General features: G+C 44.8%; 2 protein-coding genes across 3 annotated transcripts in view; one reads left to right on the forward strand and one right to left on the reverse strand.

Moving 5' to 3' along the window:
• RAD1 (RAD1 checkpoint DNA exonuclease) overlaps positions 1-8,718 on the reverse strand; it is a 79,058-nt gene extending 70,340 nt beyond the window's left edge. Inside the window, exon 1 of one of the 2 annotated variants that reach the window (XR_013607010.1) lies at positions 8,580-8,707. The gene's annotated coding sequence lies outside the window, so the exon portion shown is untranslated. Of the gene's footprint in view, positions 1-8,579 lie in introns of both variants that reach the window. The other variant, XM_078674929.1, reaches the window with a different exon arrangement.
• A 439-nt stretch (positions 8,719-9,157) lies between these two features.
• Positions 9,158-27,190, forward strand: part of DNAJC21 (DnaJ heat shock protein family (Hsp40) member C21) — a 203,182-nt gene continuing 185,149 nt past the window's right edge. The window contains exon 1 of the mRNA XM_078674932.1: positions 9,158-9,363. Within this exon, the coding sequence (XP_078531058.1) occupies positions 9,267-9,363 (97 nt within the window). The 5' untranslated portion in view covers positions 9,158-9,266. The remainder of the gene's footprint in view (positions 9,364-27,190) is intronic.

The raw sequence follows: 27,190 nt of genomic DNA on the forward strand, positions 1-27,190 counted from the left end.
GACCCCGGCAGTTCCTCTGGAGGCCATATGTGAAGCCACCGCTCAAGATGACATCCTTCAAAAGGTGATGCGCCGACTGCGGACCAATCGATGGCGTCACGACAGTGAGGAGGAAGGGTGCGATCCACACATCCGCCAAGAGATGCAGGCTTTTAGGCACGTGAGCGAAGAACTATCTGCCACCTCAGAGGGGCTTCTAGTGAGGGATCAACGGATCGTCATTCCGATGCAACTCCGCCAGGGTGTCATCAACTTAGCCCATGAGGGTCATCGTGGAGTGGTCGCTACAAAACGAGCGCTTAGAGAGTGAGTATGGTTCCCACTACTTGACCAGATGGTGGAACTCACTCTAAAAGACTGCCCCCAGTGCCAATTGGTCAATCAAGGAGATCCTCCGGCACCCCTTCAGATGCCAAAGCTACCTAGTGGTGTATGGCAAGAACTCGCCATGGACTTTTATGGACCCATTCAGTCGGGCAAATATGTCTTAGTGATAATGGACGAGTACTCCAGATTTCCGATAGCACAGTTTGTATCATCTACCGGTGCCACCAGCACCATTGCGGTGTTGGATGAAGTGTTCGCGGCCTGGGGTGTTCCTAAAGAACTCAAGACAGATAACGGCCCCCCCTTCAATGGGCACGAATTTGGAGAATTCGCGAAGCACCTAAATTTCAGGCATCGCAAGATCACTCCCCTATGGCCTCAGGTCAATGGCATGGTGGAGCGATTCATGGCAACTTTAAAAAAGACATTCCAGCAAGCCACCAGTGATAAGAAGGACTTACAAGTGGCTCTCAATGAAGTTTTGAGGGCATATCGAACAACACCTCATGCCACTACGGGGAAATGTCCTGCCACTCTCATGCTCGATCAGAACACGGGTACCCATGTGGGAAGGGGCCCTGCGACCGGTATCGCCAACCAGAACACATGAGGAGCTAGTAGTGGCTGACCGCGAGAGCAAGAACAAAATGAAATCCTACGCTGACACTCGGAGGAGAGTCAGATCCCCATCTCTACATGAAGGGGACTGTGTGTTGGGGTCAAGCAGGAACAGCAGAAAAAAGACAGATTGCAAGTTCAGAGCTGAACCCTTAATGATCACTCAACAGAAGGGTACAATGATAACGGCAGAGTCAGAGAACAGGAGAATTACTAGGAACGTGTCGCACTTTCAACGGTGCAACCCTACTGTTAAAGATGCTCGCCAGAAAATGACTGAGAGACTGGATACCAAGAGATCTGGCAGTGCAGCTGCAGGACAGAGATCTGGGACTTCGGCCGAAACTGAACCTGAAGAGAGAGGTGTGGTTCTACGACCCAGACGAGATATTCGACGACCTGTGCGGCTGATCGAAGAACTATGACCAAGCCAGACTTCATTTTCTATTTTTGCTAACAAAGGGGGAGATGTAGGGTTGTGTGCAGTCTAGTTGATGGTGGGCGGAGTTAGGGGGACAGAGGAAGAGGAGGAGCGGCGACAGGAAAGGGTTAGTTAGAGTAGGGACGGGGAACAGTAAATAAGTACAATAAAGAGCTCGTGATAAGTGAATACTGTGTAGCGTCATTATTGGTAGCACGACGCTACAGGAGTGAGGTATGGGAGTTTCTGTTGTTCAAGTGGAGTAGGATTCTAGGCAAAACGTATTCTGTCTTTGATTATTCCTTTGGAAAGGTGATGGCAGCTAGGTGCACTGAAATCAACCTTCATTGTGCCTATGTTTTGGGCACTTCTATTTGGAGCCAGGCCCATAGCTACCTGCTGTGAACACCAACGCTGCTTTGAAGAGAACTGTGTGTGGAGAGAAACCTGGAAACTGAAAGAGAACCAACTCAAACTAGTTCTGAAGCCTGGACCAGTAGATCCACATCCCTTGTCTAGAAAATGTAAGAAAAACAAGTACCATTCAAGCCACACTACTATATACTCTATGAATACATCACCTGAAGTCTGCAACTTGCTGGAGAACCTGCTGGTCTGCCCAAGTGGCTAGAAGCCTGCCTACTCACAAAGGGAAACTGATTGGCCCTTCAGGGGGACAGAATGTTAAGGAGAAACCCATTGCGTTCCTTGGGTGTAGGGCACAAAGAGGTAGCTGAGCAGGCCCGGACTGGCCGTTGCGGGCACCGGGCAATCCCCCGGTGCGCCGCAAGGGTGGGGGCCGGTTTTGGGCCCCTGGGGGCCGTTTTTGTTACAAGGCCGTTTTTGCAGCGTTGCTGAAAAAACCGCCTTGTAACAAAATCAGACGAAAACCGGCCTTGGCAAAGAGCGCGGTCGCACCCCCAAACCCCCCGGGGGAGTGGAGGCCGGCCGAACACTTTGCCAGGGCCGGTTTTGGTTCCCAGTCCGATGAGAGAGAGCAAAGCCATTCCTGACCCAAAGTCTGCCAGGACACTCCAGGGCTCCCACGGTAGCTCTGTAAAGAGGTTTTCACCAGGTTGTCCTCATGTGTCCTGAGGTTCTTATAGTGCAGCTTACGGGCCTAGTACTGCCACTGGCACTTCAAGTGCCCACCCGGGAAGAGCGGCTGCACTGACCTCCAGGGTAGGGTGACCAGACGTCCGGGTTTTCCCCGGACAGTCCCCGTTTTTTGAAAAGTGTCCCGGTGTCCCGACACTTTTCTCTAAAGTAGAGAAATGTCCGGGTTTTGCAACAGCGTCCGGGTAAAACATTCAAATGTCCCGGTTTTAGCATACCCCCGCCGCGGGCCTTCCAGCAACAGGCAGAGTGGCGCTGCAGAGGCTTTGATAAGGGGTGAATAACAACAAAGCCTCATTAGCACGAAAATGGTATTTTAAAGACCTCTTAAGTGCTCGGGTGCGGCTGTGTGTGTCCCCTGGAAGCTGTCTCCGCCCAGGCACACACAGACGACGGAGGGGGGCGGGATTCAGAGGGTCTTCTATGCGAGAAAAAAATATAACCCAGTGTTATTCTCAGCGTTGTGCATCCCCAAACCACTACAATATCACAATTATACACCATTAAAGATTTTCTTTAAAAAAATTCGTGGTGCTCGGCAGCCGTCAAAGGTAAACCAAAATAACAAAACATTTCCCAGAAGAACTTGTGGTCTGGTTTATGCCTGATTAAAGGAAACAGTTGGTTTAGACACGTAAAATGTTTAACATCACGCAAATGGGTTTGGTCTGTCAGAAAATCCATACATTCTATGAGCAGTAATGTACACACAGCAAGAATGTAGAGGTCAGATCCATTTAACTCAGACACTACCCAGCTTTGCTGCACCCTGTGCATTTGTGGATAGTCCTTTTGGCAAAGGGCCCTTCAATGGGTGAATACGGTGGGTTATTGGGTCCAGTGTGTTGGCCTTGGGTTTGCAGCAGCCTCGGGATCACGGTGCATTGGAAAGAAAAGCTGCCAAGAAGCCCTATAGAAGCTTTCACATTTACATCATTCTGCACACTGTGGCTTGTAACCTCTACGAAAACAAAACCTAAACAATTCAGTTGAATGGAAAATGCCCTTGTGAGCCATGGGCATGGAGGAGTGCGGGGGAGGGAGTGGAGAGGGGCATTGCGCACCTGGGCACCACCAATACAGGAAAATATTAAAAGTATTTAAGAATGAAAGCAACATTTTTTCTTCTTTGTCACAGACCCTTATGGAACTCACAGAATGTTGGTCGGGGGAGAGGGAGACAGAGGGAGGGAGACAGAGGGAGGGAGACAGAGGGAGGGAGACAGTCGGAGGGAGGGAGACAGTCGGAGGGAGGGAGTGAGACAGGGAGGGAGTGAGACAGAGAGGGAGGAAGACAGAGACAGAGGGAGACAGACAGGGAGGGAGACAGAGAGAGGGAGTGAGACAGAGGGAGACAGACAGGGAGGGAGACAGAGATAGTAAGACAGAGGAAGGGAGACTGAGGCGGTTGGGGGGAGGCAGTCGGACGGAGGCAGTCGGAGGGAGGCAGTTGGAGAGGGAGACATTCAGAGAGAGACAGATGGAGGGAGAGGCCACCTCCGCCACAGATTCCCTCACTAGTACCCTTTACCGTGCCCCTCAAGTCTCCATAACCACTGTCTCTCAGATTTCTATGTCTGACAGCTGTCACATAGTCCTACTTTTACGTCGATGGTTACTGCAAACTGTAGTCCTACTTCTATGTCTATGACCTGTCCCCGTTTTTAGGTCTCGCCTGTCGATGCGCATGCGCATCGAGCAAGCGAGACTATAGGGGCTCATCCACACTTTATCTAACTTGCAAGGAATCGTGGCGATTCCTTGCAGTGCCCGTGACTTTTAAGCTCAATGCGCATGTGCATTGAGCTTAAAAGCGCGTGCACAGCCGCCCGCATTCCTCCGACACCTTTGAAGTGAAGCTTAGCTTCACTTCAAAGGCCCGGCTTGTTCACACCCATATGCCGCTCTGCCCCGCTCCGCCCCCTCCCCTGAGTCATCCTGCCTGCCCCTTCCCGCCGTGTCGCATTTCTCCTCCCCCCTCCCCCCTCCCCTCCCCTCTCCCCTCTCTTCCCTCCGTCTTGTTATCCCTCTATTTGGCACCTTCCCTACGCACATTAATTTCCTGCAGATCTGCGTGTGACTCGAATCGCACTGCTTCCCTCGGGGTCACACAGACTTCTCTTTACCCGTCGTAATGTATTATTTAGGTCGGACATCAAACGAGTTTCCTGCTAATATATTTTTTCACAGCTGCTTGGCCGCTATCTTCTCCATCGTTTAACACCCTTGTTTTTGGTGGTCCCACTCTGGAACAGACCGTGCCCGACCCCCGCCCTGTCCTCCCATCGCCCTCCGAACTGCACCCCAACCCAAACAGCCTCAGAAGGATGAAAGGCCCCTGCTGCGACCACCCCCTTAATGTAATGTCTCTCCTGCAAGCACCCCCCTCCTCCCGCGCACCGCCGACAGCCCCCCCATTCCTCCACCTCCATTGAAAGCCCGGATCCCAGGACGCCACCCCCCCATCCCCCCTCCAGTACCCATCCCCTTTCCGCCTCCTCCCGAGCCATGCTACCCCCCACCTCCCTCACCCATCCAAACTGCGAGCCCAACTCCGCCCCACTGAAACCTCAGTCCCTCTCCCCAATTAGCCCCCCCAGCCTCCATCCTCACTGACTGGCGACCAAACCGCACCCCACCCACTACGCCAATGTACTCGGATCCAATGTACAGGGACATGGGTGGTCTCCGGGGCTTTTTTTTCGGGTCCGGCACATAAGAAAGTGTCGTCTGTTTGCATAAACGTGGATCCTGTACTCAGTGTTTACATCTTTAATAGCACTTGCTATAAACACACTTTACCACTGATGAAGACGAACTGACCCTCCTCTAAAATACCAGAAGGCTGGTCACCAATACCCCCACAAAGCCCGTGCGCTTTTACAACACACTGTAGATTATCTGTTTAAACTACGCAGCATAGGTAAAGACAACAAAGCCTAAAACAGCAGCCTTTTATTTTTATTTTGCGTGAGCAAATGATGCTAGTATTTAGTGTTCAAGCCCGGTGAAGGCAAATTATTAAACTTTCACGTATTGTCCACATCAAAACTAAAGGTGCTAGACTGGCAGAAGACGGATAAAAGCGGCAGCATCAAAAATACTAAATCTTGGTCTTGAGGCGAACCAGCAGTGCCTATTTAAGAATCTAAAACACGACGAAGCTTCCTTCTTAATGTCTTGCTTCATTCTGTTTTGGAGAACGGAGGATAAAATAGGATTTGCACAGCTTTTTATCAAATCGTTAATGTTATTACGGAGGCGTGGCTATAGCCGGCGTGCTCAGGAAATGACAGGCAGTGGCTGGACTCATCTAACCCTTTGCTCCCCGCTCTGACCAAGAAGCGCTGCAACCTGAGCCTGTGTGCAAATTCTTCGCCATTCACAAACCATCAATGGGGTGGGGGGAGGAGACTGCCGAGGAAGCACACATGCAAATCCTGTTGCATCCAGCTCTTGTCTTCTCTTTTTGTATATTCTAATAAATGCCTCCTTTGATTCATTATTAATAGGAATATCTTCAAAAAGCGTCACAACGTAAGGCAGTGAGGCTTCTAATCGGAGAATAGTTATTTTCTATCGTTTTCGTGGTGCGAGCCTGACCCTGGCGCATTACAGCTCTTTAAGGCAGAGCCACGTTACGGTCTCTTTCGGTACAGGTAGGCTGCTGCCATCATTACAGTGGCTCGATTTTCTTCTCTTTTTGTATATTCTAATAAATGCCTCCTTTGATTCATTATTAATAGGAATATCTTCAAAAAGCGTCACAACGTAAGGCAGTGAGGCTTCTAATCGGAGAATAGTTATTTTCTATCGTTTTCGTGGTGCGAGCCTGGCGCATTACAGCTCTTTAAGGCAGAGCCACGTTACGGTCTCTTTCGGTACAGGTAGGCTGCTGCCATCATTACAGTGGCTCGATTGATTACTGCATCTCGGTGGTAGTGAGAACCTCGTAACAAGTGCTTTAGTGATATGTCCCCAGATTCGCAGGATATTGAGCCGAAGCTGGGATTTGAAGTTAGTTAGTACGCCATGTTCCAAATGTGTTCTAGGCAGTGTCTCAACCTCATCTGCGGAAAAAAATATGCATCGGTATAGACTGGGGGATTATTTTCTAGAGTGGTTACTCCTCGCCCCATAGTGTCGTAATTATAGGACACTGCGTTTCCATTCCTGGCAATTACTATAACAAATTATTGTTCACAGGTTTCGTATCCTATTGGTTTAGCAGAGGCACGCACTCGTGTCTACAACCCCAAGAACACATTTGTTGCTAAATTAAATCTCATTAGTGGTAAGGCGTGGTGTCTTGACGACAGGAAGTGGGATGAGTCAACACTAAGTTGGGAAGCAAAATATTTGTAGGCCACACGTTCGATCACGGAGCGGCAAACGTCATAGATTCATCCTTCCTAGTTTGATTATATGGATGCCTGCCAACACACCTTACTTTTTGAGGCAAAAAGGATGTTAGTTCAACTATTCACTACTCAAAATGTCTTCCCTTTCTTCTGTTGCAAGGTAATGAGGATAGTAAAGCCTGATTGTTTTCCTCCAAATGACTCTTATAGTCTTATCAAACGTTGGAAGGCATGAACATTTAAACTTGATTGTTTTAAACGACTTGCTGCCACATTCTCTGTGCCTTAAATGTTAGGTGTTACTGTTATAGAACAAATTGGTAATTATGTTTTCGTTTCACTTTGACTGTATTTAAATGGCACTACTTGCTTATTTGGCAATATTGTATTGTATTGTATTGTATTGTCCAGCCATTACTTAACACTTTCAATCCCTGAACTGATCAGCGGTGTTTACTGAAGTGGTGGTCTTTAGTGGAACAGTGCAATAGGTCTCGGAGCATTTGAGTTAGAGCTTTTACATTTGTTTATGGCTTTTTTTCTTTGTAATTCTTTAGCATTGCCTACAGGAAACAAAAATGCTAAAGATTTACAAAAAAAACCCATAAACAATTCTAAAAGCACTAACTCTAATGCTGCGAGACCTATTGCATTTCCAATGCTTGTTTGTTTTGAGGATCTGGTCACCCTACTCCAGGGACGGAAGACTACAACAACTGCTGAGCATAAGAGTCCTGAATCGGCGTCCAGTGCTGCAACTTCCAAACACGGGCATCGTCTGCGCCGGCCTCCGGCGCACAACTGTCAAAAAAGAGTGTACCTATACATTGGCCCTAAAGGACCGAAACTACATAAGGGTCCACCTGCATCTGATTCGAACTTCGTAACTGCAAAACTTGAGCATTTGCATGCACCAGTCCATACAGTTGCAATTGCCAATATTAAACACCAAAGCCTGTGTTCGCTCGAAGGCTGTGGTTACCGACAAGCCCAGCAAGCATGGCGCTCTGCACCCTTGATCCTGAAGTGGGCTAGAACACAGTCTGTTGTCTCCAACCTCAGCATCAAAGCTCGAAAGTGTATGAACGCTGATTACACAGTTCCAGGTGGAACCCACCAGTGTCGCTGACATACATGTCAACATGGAAAGAGGGCGCTTGAGGAAAAAAAATCGGGGGAATTTCCTCACTGAATAACATGGAAACAGAGACAACAATGTGAGGCATGAGACAGCTAAAATAAAGCAGTTTTGTCTTTACAAATTGTGAGTCTCCCGCCTGAATACTATTTGTTATCATGTAAGCATTAAGCAGGTAACAGAGTACTTTGTCTGCCCGAAAAGAGAGTGTGCCTGAGCGCAAGCCGAGGTAAACTACTGCTCGATTCCCATTCTAACATTTGCCAGCATACACTAGGTGGGCCAAATGACAACTGAACTGATCTGTGGGTCAATCACTGGTGGAGGTTACGGGAGGTGCTTTGGAGTTCACTAGCAGAGTCTGTCCCCCGTCTAGTCAAAAGGGAAACTAAATACCCGCGATTTTAGTTTTCACTACCTCCATCTTTCCTGTTTCAACATGTTGGCATGCATGCACATATATAATAGGTAACAACTTTCTTGCAGAAGTTTGAGTGTTTTGGAGCCATGGCTGGGGGTGTTCTTTTATTTTCCATTAATGTGTGCTCATAACCAAAATGTCTGCCTTTATACTACAACACAAACTTAAGGCACTTACCAGATTAAGGTTCTATTGAGCTCTGCAGCGAATACACGTTACGGAAAATCAAAGAAATACGCATAGTGTCACTGGATTCGCGCCCCTTCAAAACAAGGGCAAGATTGGTGCTCACGTGTTACCCGGAACGTCACGAAGAGCTTGACCTCGCACGTGACGTGCGTCGCAAACAGCAATAGGACTAAACAGCAGTGATCTTAGCGGCCATCTTAGAGGGTACTTTTTTATGTATCGTCGATACCTACTTTATTCGAGAATCAGAGGCATGTGTTCGCGTCACTACGCTTTTCTTGAATCAATAGAACGCTCGTCAATATGTATTGTCTTTCTTCTTTTGTTCCACAGGATTAATGTTTTTGCAATGACAAAACACTAAAAATCAGTGTACAACACTGCAGCATAAAAATAATGGGGGATAGCAAAAAAGGTCGGAATGTTCTTATTTCGTACCAGAGAGGTGAACCAATGTGAGTCTAAGATTGCCGAGATTCCCGAGTTGCTATGGTTAAAGTACCCTTAACTACCCTAATTGTGTCTTTCTCTCGTTGTGATCAGTGCTAGTGTGACTAGCGTCCACGCGTTTGTAGGTACCGGCTACGTCATGTCCGTTCTTGTCTCCACCCCCTGCTATGCTGTTTCTGCCGGTCCCTGTCTCAGCGTGGCGGCGGGCTGTGGACTGCTGTCAGCATGAAGTGTCACTACGAAGCTTTGGGAGTGCGCAGGGACGCCACAGATGATGACCTTAAGAAGGCTTACCGACGCCTGGCTCTCCGATGGCACCCAGGTACCGGACTCTGAGGGCATGGACAATCAAAATATCATTGTTAAGGAAATGGGAGAAAAGTGGGGTGCTACTGAGAGTGATATACGAGGCAGTGTACCTTGATTAACAGTGGTGGGAAATGTTCAGGTATGACCATCAGAATTTACCTTTGCTTTTACTTCGATTACGACAGTGGAAATTCCAAACACATTTGGCCTGATGATGACATCTAGGAACCTTAAGATACAAGTTATGGGTACTGCCATGCAGCCTCCAGCTCTTCTGTTGTCCAACTCTACGTCGATCGGTCTTTCTTTCCCCTGTGTCTGCCCTTCTGTCATCGACATTCAGTTGAATGTTGACTCTCTTGTCCTCCTATTTATATCCCTTTTTTAAAATAAGTCTCAAACCGCGGCCCACCTGAACTTTGAGACGTGTCTGGACTGACATTCGAACTCAACACCGCCATATTCCTCACCCCAAAGGTGTAATGTCAGTTGTGTAGAGGCAATTTATAGCTAGAGGATAAGTATTCTGGGATCTCTCTTCTCAAATATGCAGTGAATGTCTCTAGTTATTTTCCATGCGGTAGTTTAGTGCTTAAGCCTTTCTGAAATGCTCATTGGCTGGGTGCTAAAATAATACTATTTTCAGTTTACACAATAAATTGATGCTCATTTACCAACCCATAAGACATTGATGACAGATCTAATTGGTAGTTGTGAGATATTGGGTTGTTGGTTGAAGGGGGGGGGGGATTGTGCTCTGCTCAAGCAATCATCACTATCCATGTCATGGTGAACAACTAAGGTCCCTACATTTACCTGTGCTTAATCCCCTGGTAGCTTGCCACAAAACCAGTCCGACTTAACTTACAGGCGATGTGTGAAGTAATTATACTGCACACAACCTGTAATAGAGTGAAGACGCAAGAAAAATCCCTTGACCGATTTAGAAAACTAGAGTACATTTTAATAAATTATTTGACCCCAAAAATAGCAAAAAATTCAATCAGTAGAACTGGAGTTATGAATTTTTTAAGTTTAAGGTAAAAACTAGTGCCTAAAAGCTGAATGTGTGAAACGCAAACATCTAGTCATTTGAGACCTGGGCAAATAGTCCTTTGAGACCTGCTCTATGTGGAAAAATATAGCCGATTGCGATAGAGCGTGGGTCGGATACAAAGGGTGCATTGGGCCCGATCCTTGCTTAAGTTCGGATTTAGAATACATTTAGTGGAAAAATGTCTGAGAAGGTAAAGTTTAGTAGGACAAGGCTGCAGGCGCCGTCCAAGGAAGAGGAGGTCTTGTCGTTGGGGTGCCCCGCTGGAAAGGAAAACACACAAGATGATGGACGGAATGTTGCACAATGGCAAAACATTCACCCCCAGTCATAGATCTGGGTTTAATCCATCGTTATTTTTGCTCACCACGCCGCCCCATTTCAGACATGGCCATATGCAAATCAGTCTTGATCCTGTGCCTCATGAGAACAGTCCAGCCCGAACTGCCAAGCCATGTCTTCCCTGGACCGGAATCAAGCATCCTAGGACCCGCTTCTGGCTATCAGCCGTCATCAGCCAGGATAGCTTGACTCCCGTGGCGTAATGAACACGGGACCCACGTCTAGGCATACCCTTCCCACATAGGGTGAACAGCAAAACACACAAGATGATGGACGGAATGTTGCACATTTGTCACCCTGAGTGGGACGGGTATGGTCAGACGTGAGTCCCGTGCTCTCCATGCCACTGGAATCAAGCTATCCAGGTTGATGAGGTCTGAAAGCCCGAAAACTGTCCTTGAATGCGTGTTTCCAGTCCAGGGAGGATGTTGTAAATAAGATGGTGATAGCTGACAGGATACTTCTAGTTGATTACATGTAGATTTATTCCAAGACACAGCGGAGTACAAACTTCGCCAGCTGACCAGACCATCAACTGACACAGGTAGAACACTCTGGCACAAGTTAGAACTCTCACAGGTATTCTGGGAAGCTGAGAAGGTGAAAACACTAAGGAAGGGCTAATGACTACTGTCAGCCATATTACAAGAAGAATCAATATACAACAGAGGACCTGGCTTGGCAGGTCGGGCTGAACGGTTCCCATGGGGCACAGGGTCAAGACTGATTTGCATATGGCTATGTTCAAACTGGAATGGCATGGTGAGCAAAAAAACGATGGATTTAGGCCCAGATCTCTGTACTGGGTTGAATGTACGATGTTGTTCTGCATTCTGTCCATCAACTGTTGTTTTTGCCGTTGGAAAGGAAAGCATCTGGATCGTGGAATCTCAATTGTCCACCTGGGGTGCTTTCTTTCTTGACAGGCCCCCACAGATTCCAGATTCACACTGGATTCACCGTAGTCATCTTCCTTGGACAACCGAGATTCCGCAATCCGGACACCTTTGTTTCTGACGCCGGATTTGCAATGCTTTAAAGACATCATACATCCTTCCAACTAATCTATTTACCGCGACCCGTACACTCTTCACACAACTCTTGCTTTGCCTGGTTGTAACACTTCACTGTGTGCACTCCAGATTGCAAGTGTTCCCCTAAGATTCCGCTCTTTTTGGAAATTGTTCATACCGTTTCTTGGGTGCTTTAATTGAAGTTTCCTGTCTCGTGGACCATTTCACTCCACTACAGCACCAACTGAATTTTCTGTAACCAGGTCCTGATGATGACCTGAATTGCATATGGGTTGAAACGCAGTCAACACTCAACGCGTTCTTGGATGTTTATTGTTTCCTTTAATATGTTGATTACTTTATGTTCTCTCAATATTTTGTTTTGTAAGCAATTTCCAAATTATAATTCTCGCAATTTCTTCGCTGTTTTATACACTTATTTCACTTGCTAATTGCGCCGTTCACTTTTTGCATGAGCACTGATGTGCACATCAATGTTTGTGTTACACGCACATACAATGTAAATAGTGCTGATATATTAATTGTATTAAATATTCTTTCAATATAGACCTCTATATATAACTTATGCCAACTATTGATGTGTCCCTGTATCCTTTCAGGTGTAATTGATGTTTAACAGTTTAAATACTTGCCTAGCAATATTACCTTTTGAGACGTTATTGATTGTTACACATTAACTACCCAGGTCTCAACTGGGTTTATGTGTTACACATTAACTACCCAGGTCTCAACTGGGTTTATGGGTTATCTCCTGTGTTTTTTTTTCTCTGGCAGATCTACTAGTAGCATTTAATTTAGGGGTCCTGGGTATATGGTTGCCCACATTAATAGAGACTTATGAGTAAATAAAAATATGCCAATCGGGTGTAAGACAATTTGACCATATTTTAGGCAATGAGCACAAGCACTGTTTAGCAGTGTTTAGCAGTGTTAAAGACCACAAAGACCTAAGACCAGCAAAAACGAATTCAGAAAACTAGGAGGGTGAAAGAAAAAAAAGTTTGTGGAAAGACCACCCTAATACTGACAGGTTTAACAGTAAGTTGATTAGCTGTATGCCTATGGTGTCTTTTAGACACAAGATAATTACATAACATTGCTTGAGGTGTATGGCCAACGTTAATCTACAGAGACACGTTGAGATGTCCTCAGCAGTTTTAATGAACTCTTCATTTACTATTATTGTGTACATTTACTAAAGGCAGTCAAGGAAGCAGAGGTACCAGAGGGAAGGCCACAATATAGCACGTTGCATCTGTTTCCCTTCTGTTCTAGTTTGTCAGCCACTGTAATGTGGGGTACTTCCATGGTCTGTGAGCACATTTCTGAACATTCAGTAACAAGAAGTAGAAAAAAAAAGTTAATGATCCACAACCCGACCCATGGCCTAGTTCACATAGTTCATGTGTGCAGGTTATGTGGATCTGATAGACTGTATTCAGAAAAGTCACACTTCTCCGGAAGATACCAGTAGCAGTCCGAATTGTTTTTGTCAGAGCTCAGCACAAGGAGACTATCCGTGGTGGAGTTTTGATAGCACTGAGAGTACTAGATTATTTAAAAATCTGGAGGTCACACAAACAACCATTGAGAAAAAGTAAAAGAGACAAAGCAACCATCTGCCATACATCTAATACCATTACGAATCAGTCAGATTTCTATTAACTGCCACACATGGCCAGTGTCATCATTTGGATATCCTTCTTTTCTCACCACTCAACCTTTTCAGCACAATAAGAGATGATGTGGTGTGAATTTCGCATCGGTCTTTGTGACCTTTGCATGAAGTAGCAAAGATGAAGAAACAAGTAACCAATAATACTACTGAATCTTTTGGTGTATCTAAAGGCTATCCACTAAATTGTGTGATGAAAAGGATTAAGGGCAGTGCAAGTGACGTGGTGATCTAAAAAGGATATGTAGGAGAAAACCTTTTTATTCTGACAACTCTCACAAACCTAATAAAATAATTGCAGAAACAACGTTAACCAGATATGTCGCAGCTTACGAAAAATTGGTCGACTACTTTCAGCCATAGAGGGCTAGTAGCCCTGGTTTTTTTCAGGACAATTCTGACAATAAGCTGTTGCATACGTGAAAACATAAAATGAAAACATATAATTATGTGCTTGTCCTATTACCTTCATATAGGCAGAGTGATTGTCACACCTGTTCTATATGAGGTATTAGCCTCACTTCACCCGGTAACCACTCAGGTGTGTGAGACCCGCCCTCTCCGTCGGTGCCTCGGGCTCCACACTGCACAACACCATGCAGAGGGGTGACGTACACAGAGACGTTTAGTATCAGTGTATAAAGATGACATCTTGTTGTTTGTGAAGCACCCAATGAAGAACCTGATAGCTGTTCTTCGTGTGATTACTAAATTTAGTGAGTACTCTGGCATTGTGATTAAGTGGAGCACAACAAAGGTATACCTGTTTATGCCATCTGCCCAGACTTTTGCCACCGAGTACCCAATCAATTCGATGCCTAAGCATTAAAATTCACAGATATAAACAGCTGGTTGTTGATAAATATGGCCCAGTGAGATCTAGTTTGCTTACACAAGTGAATAGATCGATTAAACTACCCTTATACATCACAGACAAAGTGGCGATTATTAAAATGGTGATGATGCTCGGGTTTCTCTGTCTTTTCAGCAATATACAGATTCCTCTGACACAACACTTCAAAATTTGAAGTCGGATCTTAGTGGGTTAATTAGGACAGAGATCAACCTAGATTAAGATGGGAGGCTGTGACGTTACCACTTGGTAAAGGGAGGTTGGTTGGCTGTTCCTGTCCCCAAGCTGCATTACTTGTTGGCCAAGCTTTTTTTTATCGGTGTGTTAGTATCTCTCTCAGCCTTTAATACTGCATATGGTTGTTGAAACCGCGACCATAGCCACTTAGACCATCGCCTTTTCAGTAAAATCCCATTTCCTAGGGCTTCCGTGGACATTGTAGCTGCAACCAACAATCTATTTTTGGACACTAGCTGCTGTACTCACAGAGGTCTTCTCGTCGACAAACCTGAAATACTCATCACTAATGAGGAGGTGACTCTTATTAAACACAATGGTATGGAGAGTTAAGCAATTTTCTGATAAAGCCTCGTCCTATACACCTTCCATATTTATGTATTGCAGATTATGAACAGTCTAAAAGATGACTTCCCAGTGATCCCTCAAGAACCTAGGGAATTGCCACCCCACCCTAAACTCCTCGGTCTTGAATATGCTAGTGGCTGGGTCTCACAAGTCTATAAACTAACACTGGGAAAACACTTAATAAATCGTATACCAGCGATGTAATTATGGGGGAGGGAAAGATTGCTTAGGAACTTTGTCATTTTTAACACCAGGTCCGAATTATACGCAAACATGCAGCCTATATAGACCCAAAGATATATGGGTGCCATTAAGGGTATACCATATGCAATTGCAGAACTGTAGGTCAGATATCGCTTTGTCTCCTTTGAACAACACTGATTATTTTTTTAAAACATCTTTTTATTGGTATTTTTAATGCATCAATTCACAAACGTTAAACATTGATATCTTGTCATTTCTATTGCATAGTTAAAAATAAATGTTCCCTTTGGCAAAGATCTATATAAAACAATTCACACCAAAAATGCTACCAAATTCATACTTCAAACAAATATCAGTTATCAATACACTCAGAATGCATTAAAGCACTTGTATGCAAACAAATAAAAAATATTTTTTTAATCAATATAAAACTGTACAGATTTTGAGTCCACACAGTCAATTCATAAAATATTTAAAAACATATGACTTGTAAGCACAGGTATTCATATATCTAAAAAGCAGAATTCATAAGTCTGGAAAGGAGAATTCACAAAGACCATCAACTTTGTCTTACAAATGTTAATTTGGATACACTATAGACAGTACAAAGCATGGGTATGAATTCCCTGTCTATGACTAACTGCTAACTTACCCACATTTAACACCAAAAAAATACTAGGCATCGAAACCAGCGTTTCCGTGGCACATTCACAATAGGACCACCTTCTTCAGGACATAGATATTTTCTCCTTTTAGAAATGGATCTTATATCAACCATTAATCACACCGGTGCATCTGCTCTCCAGTAAAAGATTCTCCAGATAAGCAGGAGAAAAAATGGTGTTCAAACGAATTCCTCTAAAAATGGTCAAGCAATTTTGGAGCATATAGGATGGATTCAATGTAGGTCCATTATTGCTCCCTTTAGAGACTGACTTAAGTATCAATATTATTGTTTAAAAAACCAGAACACGTCTCGGTCTCCTGTGTGACACAAATAGGGGTCTCAATTTTCCCATCTACCATCGTGTTTTCGTGGCTTTTTATTCCGAAGAAATCCGCTACTCCTGGTGCTTTTTAGGTCTCGCGACCTGTCGATGCGCGCATCGAGCGGAGCGAGAATTCAAGTGGCGAAAACATCATGAAACCACCAGCTTTTTGCTGGCGTTTTCATGCAGTTCATGTAAACCACGTGTTCAAACATGAACGCGCATCAGCCTCCCTCCATTTGCCGCACAGCACATCAAAGGGCTTCGCCCAGCGTGCGCTCTGCGGCTTCTCAGCTTCTCCTCCCCTAATTAGTCATTTTCGCCGCTCCCCTGCCCGCCGTGTCGCATTTCTCCTCCCCCCTCCCCCCTCCCCTGCCTTCTGCCTTCCTTTCCCGGCGCACGCATTTAAATGTACTTCTCGTTCCTTTTCTGATTTCTAAGATTATGTATGACAACACCTTCCAATTTCATTACACATGATCATTAGGACTCTCTCCAAAGAATTCACCGATTGTGGTAGTGAGCTTGTGATTTTCCCAGCGTACGTGGTCTGTTTGCTGCTTGCTTGTCCCTTTCACCACCTCACTCCTGTCTATCTTCAGCTTAAGCACAGAAGGCATGTGCTTTCGATTCTCTCATGCTGTTCATGTGTTTCACGGCCTTACAATGCAAGACAAAGGGGCTTCGGAATATGTCCATGCAGCAATTATATTACATTTTTGCAGACGAAGCGACATGGCTGTGTTCACAAGCACACTTTCCACATGTCTACGGCCGGCTCAAGATGGGCATGTGTGCTTTTACAAGCCCTCCACACCACCAAGCAACCATTTGGACGCATAAATTAACATAACGTGTAACACGTGCTAAAGGATTAAAAACAAAAACAAAATCGGATTAAGAAGCCTCAAATAGACAGAAAAGTGTCGCCGCTCAAAACAGAACACTTTAGTACACTACACACGGTAATAATCTCTTCACGCACATTCCCTTTAGACTACACGTAATAGTAACATCTAGCACAAAACCAAATGACAAATTCGAACTAAGGTCTTAAATCCTTGCAGAAAATGCAGTGTCAAACATTAATGGCAACCAAGTTATTTATAGTCAGTCGCTGGCTCTCAGACTGAAAACAAACATCTAATTTAATGTATGAAAGCGTGGCGTGATCCGCTGATGGTTGACAAAAAAAACAAGCATTGGCATTGCCAATAGGTCTCGCTTGGGGACCTTATAAGTATTTAGTTTTGCAGCACAATATCCGATTATGCAACAAAGATATTGTGCTGCAAAACTAAATACTTATAAGGTCCCACAAGCGAGACCTATTGGCATTGCCAATGCTTGTTCTCGACCGTGGTTCGTCTGTAAGATTTCTCTTGCATATACATGTTATACAGCATTTTGTACTTTACAGCATGTAATTATATCACAATTGGCTGTCTCTAAAGTTCTGTGCAACATTATTCCGTGTCATATTGTCCGTTCATACCCTAATGGATTACTTTGCAGAAGAATGCCATATTACATTCTTCGGGTGTTTGCCAAATCATTCCCTATTTTATCCACATGAGTATTATATACATCTAATAAAGCAATCCTTTGTAGCTTTCTCTTTATCATTAAGGTACGTACCTCATTTGTACTAACTTTACTTAACTATAAGGGAGGGGCAGGCGAGGGAAGGAGAGATGGTGAGAGGGATTTGTAATCAAATATCGTGCTTCTAAAAAGCAATGGGGGTGTCAAACGCTTCCAGCATTTCCCTGCACTCAGCGGGTTATGTAGGCTATGGCAAAAGTAGCCCCTCTAAAGAGGCTGAGTGTATCATTTTTGAAGGGTGGTAACTAACATCTAATTGCTGTGATAATTGTTCAGCATCTACGCTGCTTTGTGTCCCCTCTACCCCAACAACAGAGGACCCCTTCTCTTCATCTTCGGTGGCGTTTTCACTCGTATGTTTGTCTTCATCATTATTCTGTTCTGGGTGGTCTTGTGGTCAAAATTTCAGCCTATAAGTCTGCTATTGGTCGAATTCTGATCCCTCTAGTCTCTTCCCTGATCAATGACCGCTCCTCTGCTCTAGCCCACTGTTTTCCATGCCATCACAACTGGTCCTGTCCTTAAATTCCACTCTATAAAAATTCTCCGATTGGCCAGGCCCAGTGCCAGATTATGAACCTGGTTCCAACTTTTTTTGATCTAGGTCTTGCATATAATCCTCATATGCAGACCTCTAATGTTCAAGGAGGAGTTAGTCCCAGTATATAACCTGCACATGCCGTCTGCCGATCACTGGCACTTGAGTAGCTACGGGTAGGTAATAAGCTGCTTTTCGGGGAGAGGCCATGTGAGTATTTTCCTTCTGGATCTCCACGTCCTAATGGGTAACCCTATTAATAACTAGCACACCTTGACTGTGGCCTAGCCTGTCGCTCACAGATATCCTTTTGCCATCTTGCGACCAACGCCGCCACATCCAGCCGCCACGATTGGTGGGGTATGATATATTCATAGATTTTTACTATACGTGTGCACCCTTAACTAAGTGTGTGTGTTTTGGTGTCCGGCCTGCACTAAACGATTTTTAAGTGGATTTTGGCAGCATTAATTCACGCTTTTTGCAAAAGCGACCAGATATAGTCAGCCTCACGCTCCATACCAAGGATCATGGCATATGGGGCTCTTTGCAAAAATCAAAATTTTCCACTTCACGCATCACTTGGAGATGCGTCCTTGTACCACACACATACCACCAAGCCACCTTTTGTTATCTAGTCTCATTATCTCGCCACAGTTTTTACAGTGCAGAAGGCATGATTAGGATGAAAATGACATGCGCTGCACCTTAAGGTACGATTATGAGCACCGTACCCTCAGTTTCCCCGGCATTCAAGGCACAAGAAGGATAGCATGCCTCGTTGCTTGTACAGTCTGCACGGAATGCATTAATGTATTAGCATGCCAAGAAGTGCTATTCTCCTGTTTCCATAACCAGCAGAAATTTTGTTTCTTATAATTTTCTCTTCGATACAGGTTGGACAGAGGGACACCGAGTTGGATGTTCCTCATGGGTGCATTGACACCCACATAAGGACCTGAATATAGGGAGATTGGGTGTCGCGTCTCAGATCCTTATTTTAACCCCTTTTTTTAAACACTTTTTTCACGGTCATGAAGAGACGCCACAGGATCCATTAGGGAACCACTAGGCGTGAAACATGTCGACCTAGACCTAACATAACCACTCACTATCACCATTCACTCACTGGCTGACAACAGAAAAAGAAGGAAAACATTCACCTCGCAGGTAAAATTTCCCCCAACGTGGTATTTTAATCATGCACTTTTCCATCCCACACACCCGCACTCACAACTGCGGCGTTACTTCAGAAAGTTCTCTGTAAAAGAGCCCGCTCGCGGGGCCTGTGGGGGACTGCAGCGCCACCCCATGAGGAGCAACGCCCGATGATGAAGCATGACACCTGCATGGGTGTGTGAGGGCACTTTTTCCAAAAAGAGAAATTCCCCCCCCCACACCTTTTTTCCTGTATCATTTCTAACCTACTCTGTGAGACTAGTCCCCACAGACTTTGTAAGCGACTGAATCAGGTCAGCCTGCTCTCCTCGCAGAAACTGTTACCCCCTTGAGATTACCGGAGTTAGTCCCAGTGCAATGTGTAGGGCCTCTAGTATTCCTGTCCAATAGGCCTGCAATTGTGGGCAGTGCCATACCATATGTGTAAACCCCGAGTCCATGTGTCCGCACCTGGGACAAAGTCATGGCTCTCCTCCATTCGTTACCTGTAATCTATGCGGCATCATATAGGTCATATGTACATAATTGTATTGAATGTACTTTAATCAAGTGTTTCTGGAGATTTTCTTCGGGGTGGCAAAGAGGTTTTGCCATTCTGAGTCTGTCAAGTCTCGGTAAAGAGTTTTTTGCCACTTATTTCTTAACGCGTTGAGTGGGCCTTTGGTCATGTCTGCTATGGATCGATAAAACCAAGTAAAATTTTTGCCACCATATTAGCCAAACGGCTTGGCCAGGTAGCCCCTGATATACTTCACTCGAATCAAAAAGGGTTCATAAGAGGGAGACAAAATGAGCTTACTTACGAGCTAATAGGATCTATTGATGTGGCTATAAAGGAGATTCTCCCGTTGTCTGTTCTGACGTTGGACGCTACCAAGGCCTTCGACAGGGTAAATTGGTTATACCTGTCGGAGGCCTTGAGGAAGTTTAACGTTGGAGATAGATTTCGTAGGGCAATAGACCTGTTATATCGAAGTCCTTCTGCTTCAATTTTGATTAACGGGGGCCTTACAGCGTCATTTAATGTAACCAGAGGAACCCGGCAGGGTTGTCCCTTATCTCCTCTCCTCTTCGATTTGTACATAGAACCTTTTGCACAAACGTTGAGATAGCGCACTTATTAAACCCTTTATTTTTGGTGATTGGGAAAAAAAGTTGGCACTTTATGCCGACGATATAATGATTTTCACGTCAGACATCAATGCAGCTTATCCAGAAGCGATAGATCTTGCTCTTAAATTTGGAAAAGTTTCTGGATACGAAGTAAATGCTTCCAAAACAAAGTCAATGACCTGGAACACAGTCTTAACTACTTTTAACGAGTCATCTAGACCTCAACTACGATACTTGGGGGTAAACATAGTTAAAGACATTGACCGGATCGCTTCCTTAAACTTCTCTATAATAGCAGCACAGTGTCGTAAAAATATGAGGGATTGGGCACATCTCCCACTCACTATCCTAGGCAAGGTTAATTTAGTAAAAATGTGTATTCTGCCTAAGATTTCCTTTTTATTTAATTCAATCCCACTCTTTTTTGATCCCAAATTAATTTCTAAACTACAAAGCGCGATTTCAACTTTCATTTGGAATAGTAAAAATCCAAGAATTTCTTGGAAGAAAATACGACGCCGCAGAGAGAAGGGAGGGTTAGCGGGACCGGATCTTCAGATTTATGCATGGGCTTTTCAGCTCTCACACATTCGCATGTTGCTAAAAATACCAGCAGCAACAGGGGTATGCCAAATGTTCTCTATGTTATTGAACTGCGAGGGAGTCGGACAGAGCAGTTTTTTGTTCAAATTCGGAGACCCAAAATTAAAATAAAACTAAAGACTTTAAAGGGGATAGCTTCCACATGGTATAGAATGAGGCAGGCAATTAAATTAGGATATTATCCAGAGAGAGCTCCAATATGGGACCTACCATCTCCCCCAGCTTGGGCAGAAGATACATTAACCCAACCATTAAGAGCGGCTGGCATCAACACCTGGGGTGATTTGTTTATGGACGGTACACCACTCCCCTGGGACTACTTAATAAACAAGGTGGGGCCGAGTTTGTCTAGATTCAAATTTATACAAATTTCAAGCTGGTCCCATGTATACAACACACAGACATCCCGAAGTAGCAGTTTACCTATAGGAGCCATTAGCGATTTAGTAACGTGTCTGCTAGATTACCCCCCCGCAAAAAAGGAAATATCTTTGTGGTACAAGAAGATCATGGAGGAAATAGACGGCAAATTTTGCCTCCCAGCAACATTATGGGCCGACGCATTGCCAGATATAGATTTGGAGGAGCTTTGGTTAGCTTCATGTGAGGTACTATGGGATCTGGTGAAGCCAGCTTGGCTACGTCGGAACCATATCTTCACAATTCACAGGGCCTATTACTCCCCTTTGAGACTGTCAAAATTCTCATCGACAGGTCCGGTCTCATGCCCAAGATGCCGAATGGTTGCCGCATCTGATATCCATATGTTTTATGAATGCCCAGAAATATCAACATATTGGGAGTCAATAGGAAATGACTTATCTTTGGCATTGGGCTCTCACCTTTCCATAGATCTGCCTCTTGTCATTTTTGGCTTAAAGAACAAAGCACGTAATGCAGCTTCCAACCTCGTATTTTATTCCATTTTGGCAGCTCGCAGAGAGATCTGTAGACATTGGAAGGACGCCCAGCCTCCCACAATCCATGAATGGCGAACCTCGGTACTCCAGATCTCCAAACTTGACCTAGCTAGAGGTGGAAATCCAAGTAGGAGAGCTTTTTGGACACAGCTGGCACGGTCACACTGAGCCTGGGTTTTTTTTTTTTTTTTTCCCAGGAGTCCCATGATTAATGCGAGCATTGCCAACCATTGTTTTTAACATGGAACAAATGGGGCTACGGTGTCACGGGCACTATCCTCCAACGAGCCCTAAGTAGGAACTTCCAGGCCTGTGTGAATGTACTGATGGGATTTGGCTTCCACTCCCTCTAACTAAGATCTCCCTCCCAGCTAACGCTGAGATGGTACTGAAGCACAGCCAGTTTTCCTATCTCTGTGGCACATTCCGGATTGGATAGAGTGGAGCTATGCACGCAAATGAGGATAAAAAAACAAAAAAAAAACAAAAAAAAAACAAGTCATTAAGTGCTTAGTGGTTCCCATTGACATCAGTAATTGCAATGTATTATGTGTTTGGGGGTTCCAACACTCCTTTGCCCCATAGGGTTTGAAATGTGCTTCCCAGTGCTTTGTAACTAAGAAATTGAGCAGGGGGCAATTGATGAGAATCCATCAGATCTTCCATAGGGATTAATGTACCCTGAAGGTAGCAGTGCTCCACCGTATGTATACCCACTTCCGTCCAAGCTGCCAATTGTCTTTGGGCAAAGTAAGTGAGGGGTTAGCCATGTGGTAAACCTGCTAAGGGTAGCAACGGGGCATATAATGTTACTCCTTTAGTTCTTTGTACACATTTCAATGCAGTGTCAAGCAATATGCCAGACTTAGGGATCACAATGGAGTTATTTAATAGCTTGGCCACCAATAGGTCTATTTGCATAGTTTTTCCCGATTGCTGTAGCTCTTCTTGGTTTACCCCGTCTAACCATTGTGTTAGCCATTGAAGCTGGGACGCCAGGAAATACAGCTCAAAGTTTGGAACTCCAAGACCCCCTTCGTCCATTGGGGCCTGAGTGTCATTAGAGACACCCCATGTCTGCCCCCATCCCATATTAAATCTCGGAGTAGCGTGTCTATTTTCTTGAACTGGGGGTGCGGGGGGATATGTAATATATATGTGAATATCTCACGCTGCAGGCAACGCAAGGAAGGGTCGCACTCAGGATCTTTTAGATTCAGGAAAAGTATTTATTGACTCGACGCGTTTCGACACAGTCTTTGTCAGCAAGTCATACACTAACCCATAAGTGGCCATGTCTTTTGAATGAGCATTTCCTGTTTGAGACAATGGACATAGAAGACATTTACATTTCATGTTTACTAGTCCTGTGCATATTTTAAGGAAGACAAACTGTCAACACAAGAAACGTTATCAAATTATTTCAAGGAAACATTTTCAGAAAAATTATTTCAAATTAATGGATGACATTCCACAGGTGAAAATAATCAACAATCGGTGGAAAAAACCTGCACAACAGTCATGTACATGTAAAGCAGATACATCCTAAAAGCGAAAGTAAAGCTGCCCTGTATATTTTATCATCTATCATCTATCTATCTTGGCAAATTGGCAAAATAATAAAGAAGTCTCAGCAGTATTACCATTTTTTAGATCGCTATTCTGGCCATAATGGACAATTTCAGTGATCTCCAGAATTGAACACATTCTCTCAAGGATTGCCGAGCCCCCTCCCAAAAGACTATCTCCTAAATCCTCTAGTGTGTTAAATACTTGTATCCCTAAGTATTTATAGGATACCGGGGACCAATTCAGGTCTGAGAGGAGCCCTAGGGGTTTCTCTAGTCCTTTACATACTGGAAATATGTGTTTTGGATGTATTTACCCAGAGCCCGGAACCTGCAGCGTATTGCGTCAAGTGTGTCACAGCTTGAGGAATGCCTGTCAGTCCATCCCTAAAATAAAGGAGGATGTCATCAGCATTTAGTGAAATAATATGCTCTCGGCCTTCCACTTCTACTCCCCAGCCCCTGCCCTTCTCTCTAAATTGTGGAGTTAAAGGTTCAATCGCCAAGGCAAGTAAGAGGGGGGAAGAGGACACTCCTGTCTAGTGCATTATACATACGTGATATATCATATGGCCGCAAAAGTGTGGTTTCAGTTCTAACTCTTGCCGTCAGGGCAGTATATAATAGCTTGACTCACTTGATTCAGTCATCACCCAAGCCCATTTGTTTCATTACCAGCAGTAAAATGTCCCATCTAACTGTGTCGAAGGCTTACTCTAAGTCTACTGACATCAACATTGCTCTTTGGTCAGTCTGCGCTGTTGGGTGATTCATGATGTGATACAGTCTCGGGAGGTTGTGTGATGTACTGTGTGGGTATGAACCCATTCTGGTCTACATGCACTAGATACTGTATATGGGGGAGAAGCCTCAACACTTTATTCATGATCTTAAAGTTTAGGTTTAGCATGGATAACGGTCGATAATCCGTTACTCTAGCATCCTTTTCTTTGCCTTTTGGTAAGTTATGTTATGTTATGTTATTTATTTTCTTCTATAGCGCACGGCTACTCCGAAGAGCATCCCGGCGCTTTAGCGAAGAGAACTTGATACAGCGTAACAACACAACAACTAAAAACTGAAGAGAAAAAAGCCAAAGAAACCCTATGCAGAAAAGAGCCAAGTCTTTAATTCCTTCCTAAAAACAAGAAGGTTACTTGCCCTTCGTAAAACCAGAGGTAGCTCGTTCCAGCCCCGCGAAGCCAGTGTATTACCACTGCATCTCTAGTCGACTCAGGAAGCTGGCCTATTTTCCAAGCCTCTGCATATACTTTCTCAAGGTGTGGCGCTAGCACCCCTAAATATGTTTTATAGAAGTCGGCCGGTATTCCATTTTGGCCTGGCGTTTTGCCTGATGTTAACCCTTTTACTGCAGCGTGGATCTCTTGTATGATACTAGGAGCCCCTAGTGTCTCACAGTGTTCCGCATCTAGTTGTTTTATCGGGATTTGCAACAGATAATTTGTTAGTACTTCCTCAGTGAGGTTAGAAGGGGCTCCATACAACAACTTTTAGTAGCTGCAGAATTCCTGTGAGGCAGAATATGGGCTGCCGCCGTGTGTATATATCCTAGCAATGGGAGGGCTCCTATATTCGTTATTAATAAGCCCTGCTAACATTCTACCCTCCTTTTCTTCCTCTTGATGTATCTTTGTGATATAATGCTTTCGGTCATGATTCCTCAACTTCTCTAATGTGGCATGGTATTGCTTTCTCATCACTTGGACCTATGCTATTGTTTCCGGAGTACCTCACACTGCATTGTCCAGTACACATAGTTTTTGTTCTATCATGTGTAACTCTTTATGTAGTTCCGCTAAAGCCCCAATCGATTGGCTAATACCTTGCCCTCGATTGGCTAAAACCTTACCCTCACACCACCACCTTAAATGCCTCCCATTCAGCCGAACGTGTAGATGCAGTCCCTTGATTATTAGTGAAATCGTTTGAAATAGTTTCCTCTAAGGAATTTCGGCAGTGTGCATCTTCCAATACTGTTGGGTCTAGGCACCATGTGGGGGCCAGAGGTCTCTCTCCTATTGGAGTATAATGCAGTAACACTGGGCTGTGGTCAGAAATGGCTCTTCGCAGATACTCTAAGTATGTGACAGTCTGCGATATTCTGTGTGAACATACAAACCGGTCTATTCTGGTGTGTAAGTTGTGCACTACTGAATAGTATGAGTCGGTGTGATCCACCTCATAGCATATTCTCCACACATCTATCAATCCCCAATCCGCAAGCAATTCCCGCAGACGAATCACACATTTTCTCATCACTGTCCCCTTCAGTGGAGGGAATGACCTATCTAGGTGTATGTATAGTACACAATTAAAATCCCCTCCTAACAAAAAAGTGTCCGGTGGAAAAACTGCCTAATGTGTAGGTAGCATTCTGAAGTAGCTCAGCTGCTCCTGATTAGGGGCGTAGATGCTACCCAAAGTAACCACCTTACCATAAATCCTGCCCTCAACCAGGACATATCATCATTCCTTATCAATTATTCAATGTATTAGTTTGAATGGTGTTCCTGCTCTTATCCAGATTAATGTACCTCTGGCATATGCAGAGTAGGAAGTTGCGTAGAGTTGGCCTCTCCATCTTCGTCTTAACCTGTCTATTTTGGGACCTAGTAAGTGTGTTTCCTGGAGAAGGGCGATTTGGGCTCCTCTACCTGTAAGATATCTATGGATATTGTTTCTCGTAAGTGGAGATCCCATTCCCTTGACATTCCACGATATAACTGCTACCCCCTTTGTGCAGCTAGGTATATTCGCCATACGTTGTTGTCAGTGCTTCACACCCGTTCAGTTTCCCTCCTCTCTCCTCTATAAGCCCACAAGCTGGACACAAGCCCTCACCATAAAATAGGGTGCAGTAGGGGGAAAGGGGCAAAGGAAAGAGGACTAAGGGCAAAAAGGAACAAACTAAACCCCAACGTCAACTACCATACCCTAGGGCAACAAAGCAACGGCCTGCCGTCCAAACTACATGCAACAACCATGTGATGTCCGAATATCTTTTCTGGTCAGCCTGTGCGTGCTTTACCAGAGTGGGTGTGCCTTAATATGCTGTCTAGTCTCCAGATATACTGCAGGTTCAAGACTTCTGGCTTAGAAATAATCATTTTTTGGAGCGAGAGGCGGCTCCCTGCCCTCTTTGCGGCCTCAGCCATGAACCATCTCCCCGTCTTTGAGAATGGATCGGCCTCACCTAGCCCGCCTCCCCTTTTCCCACCGACTGAGTATGCCTGAGACAGCTCATACAAAATAAAGCATATCAGACAATGTGGTCTGCAGTTTGTGGTGTCACTTCAGGCAATCTACTCTCCTCGTCTTTAGAGGTGGTCATGTCAGTTCTCACTGATTGCCATGCCGATGACGAGGCTCTGTCTGTGGATGTTTGTTGGGACCCTCCTGTCTCTGCAACCGCTTGTAGTGCCGCTGCTCTTTCCATTTCAGTTTGTGAGGCTATGGGACCATTTCAAACAACAGCTAACAACTTTCTGCGGAAGCGCCCTCTCCTTCCCCCTCGCTGGGGCAGTGCTTTCGAGCGTGCCTTTAGTGGGGACAACCCC

Source organism: Lissotriton helveticus, chromosome 2_1 (assembly GCF_964261635.1).
Source record: "Lissotriton helveticus chromosome 2_1, aLisHel1.1, whole genome shotgun sequence".
NCBI lineage: Eukaryota > Metazoa > Chordata > Amphibia > Caudata > Salamandridae > Lissotriton > Lissotriton helveticus.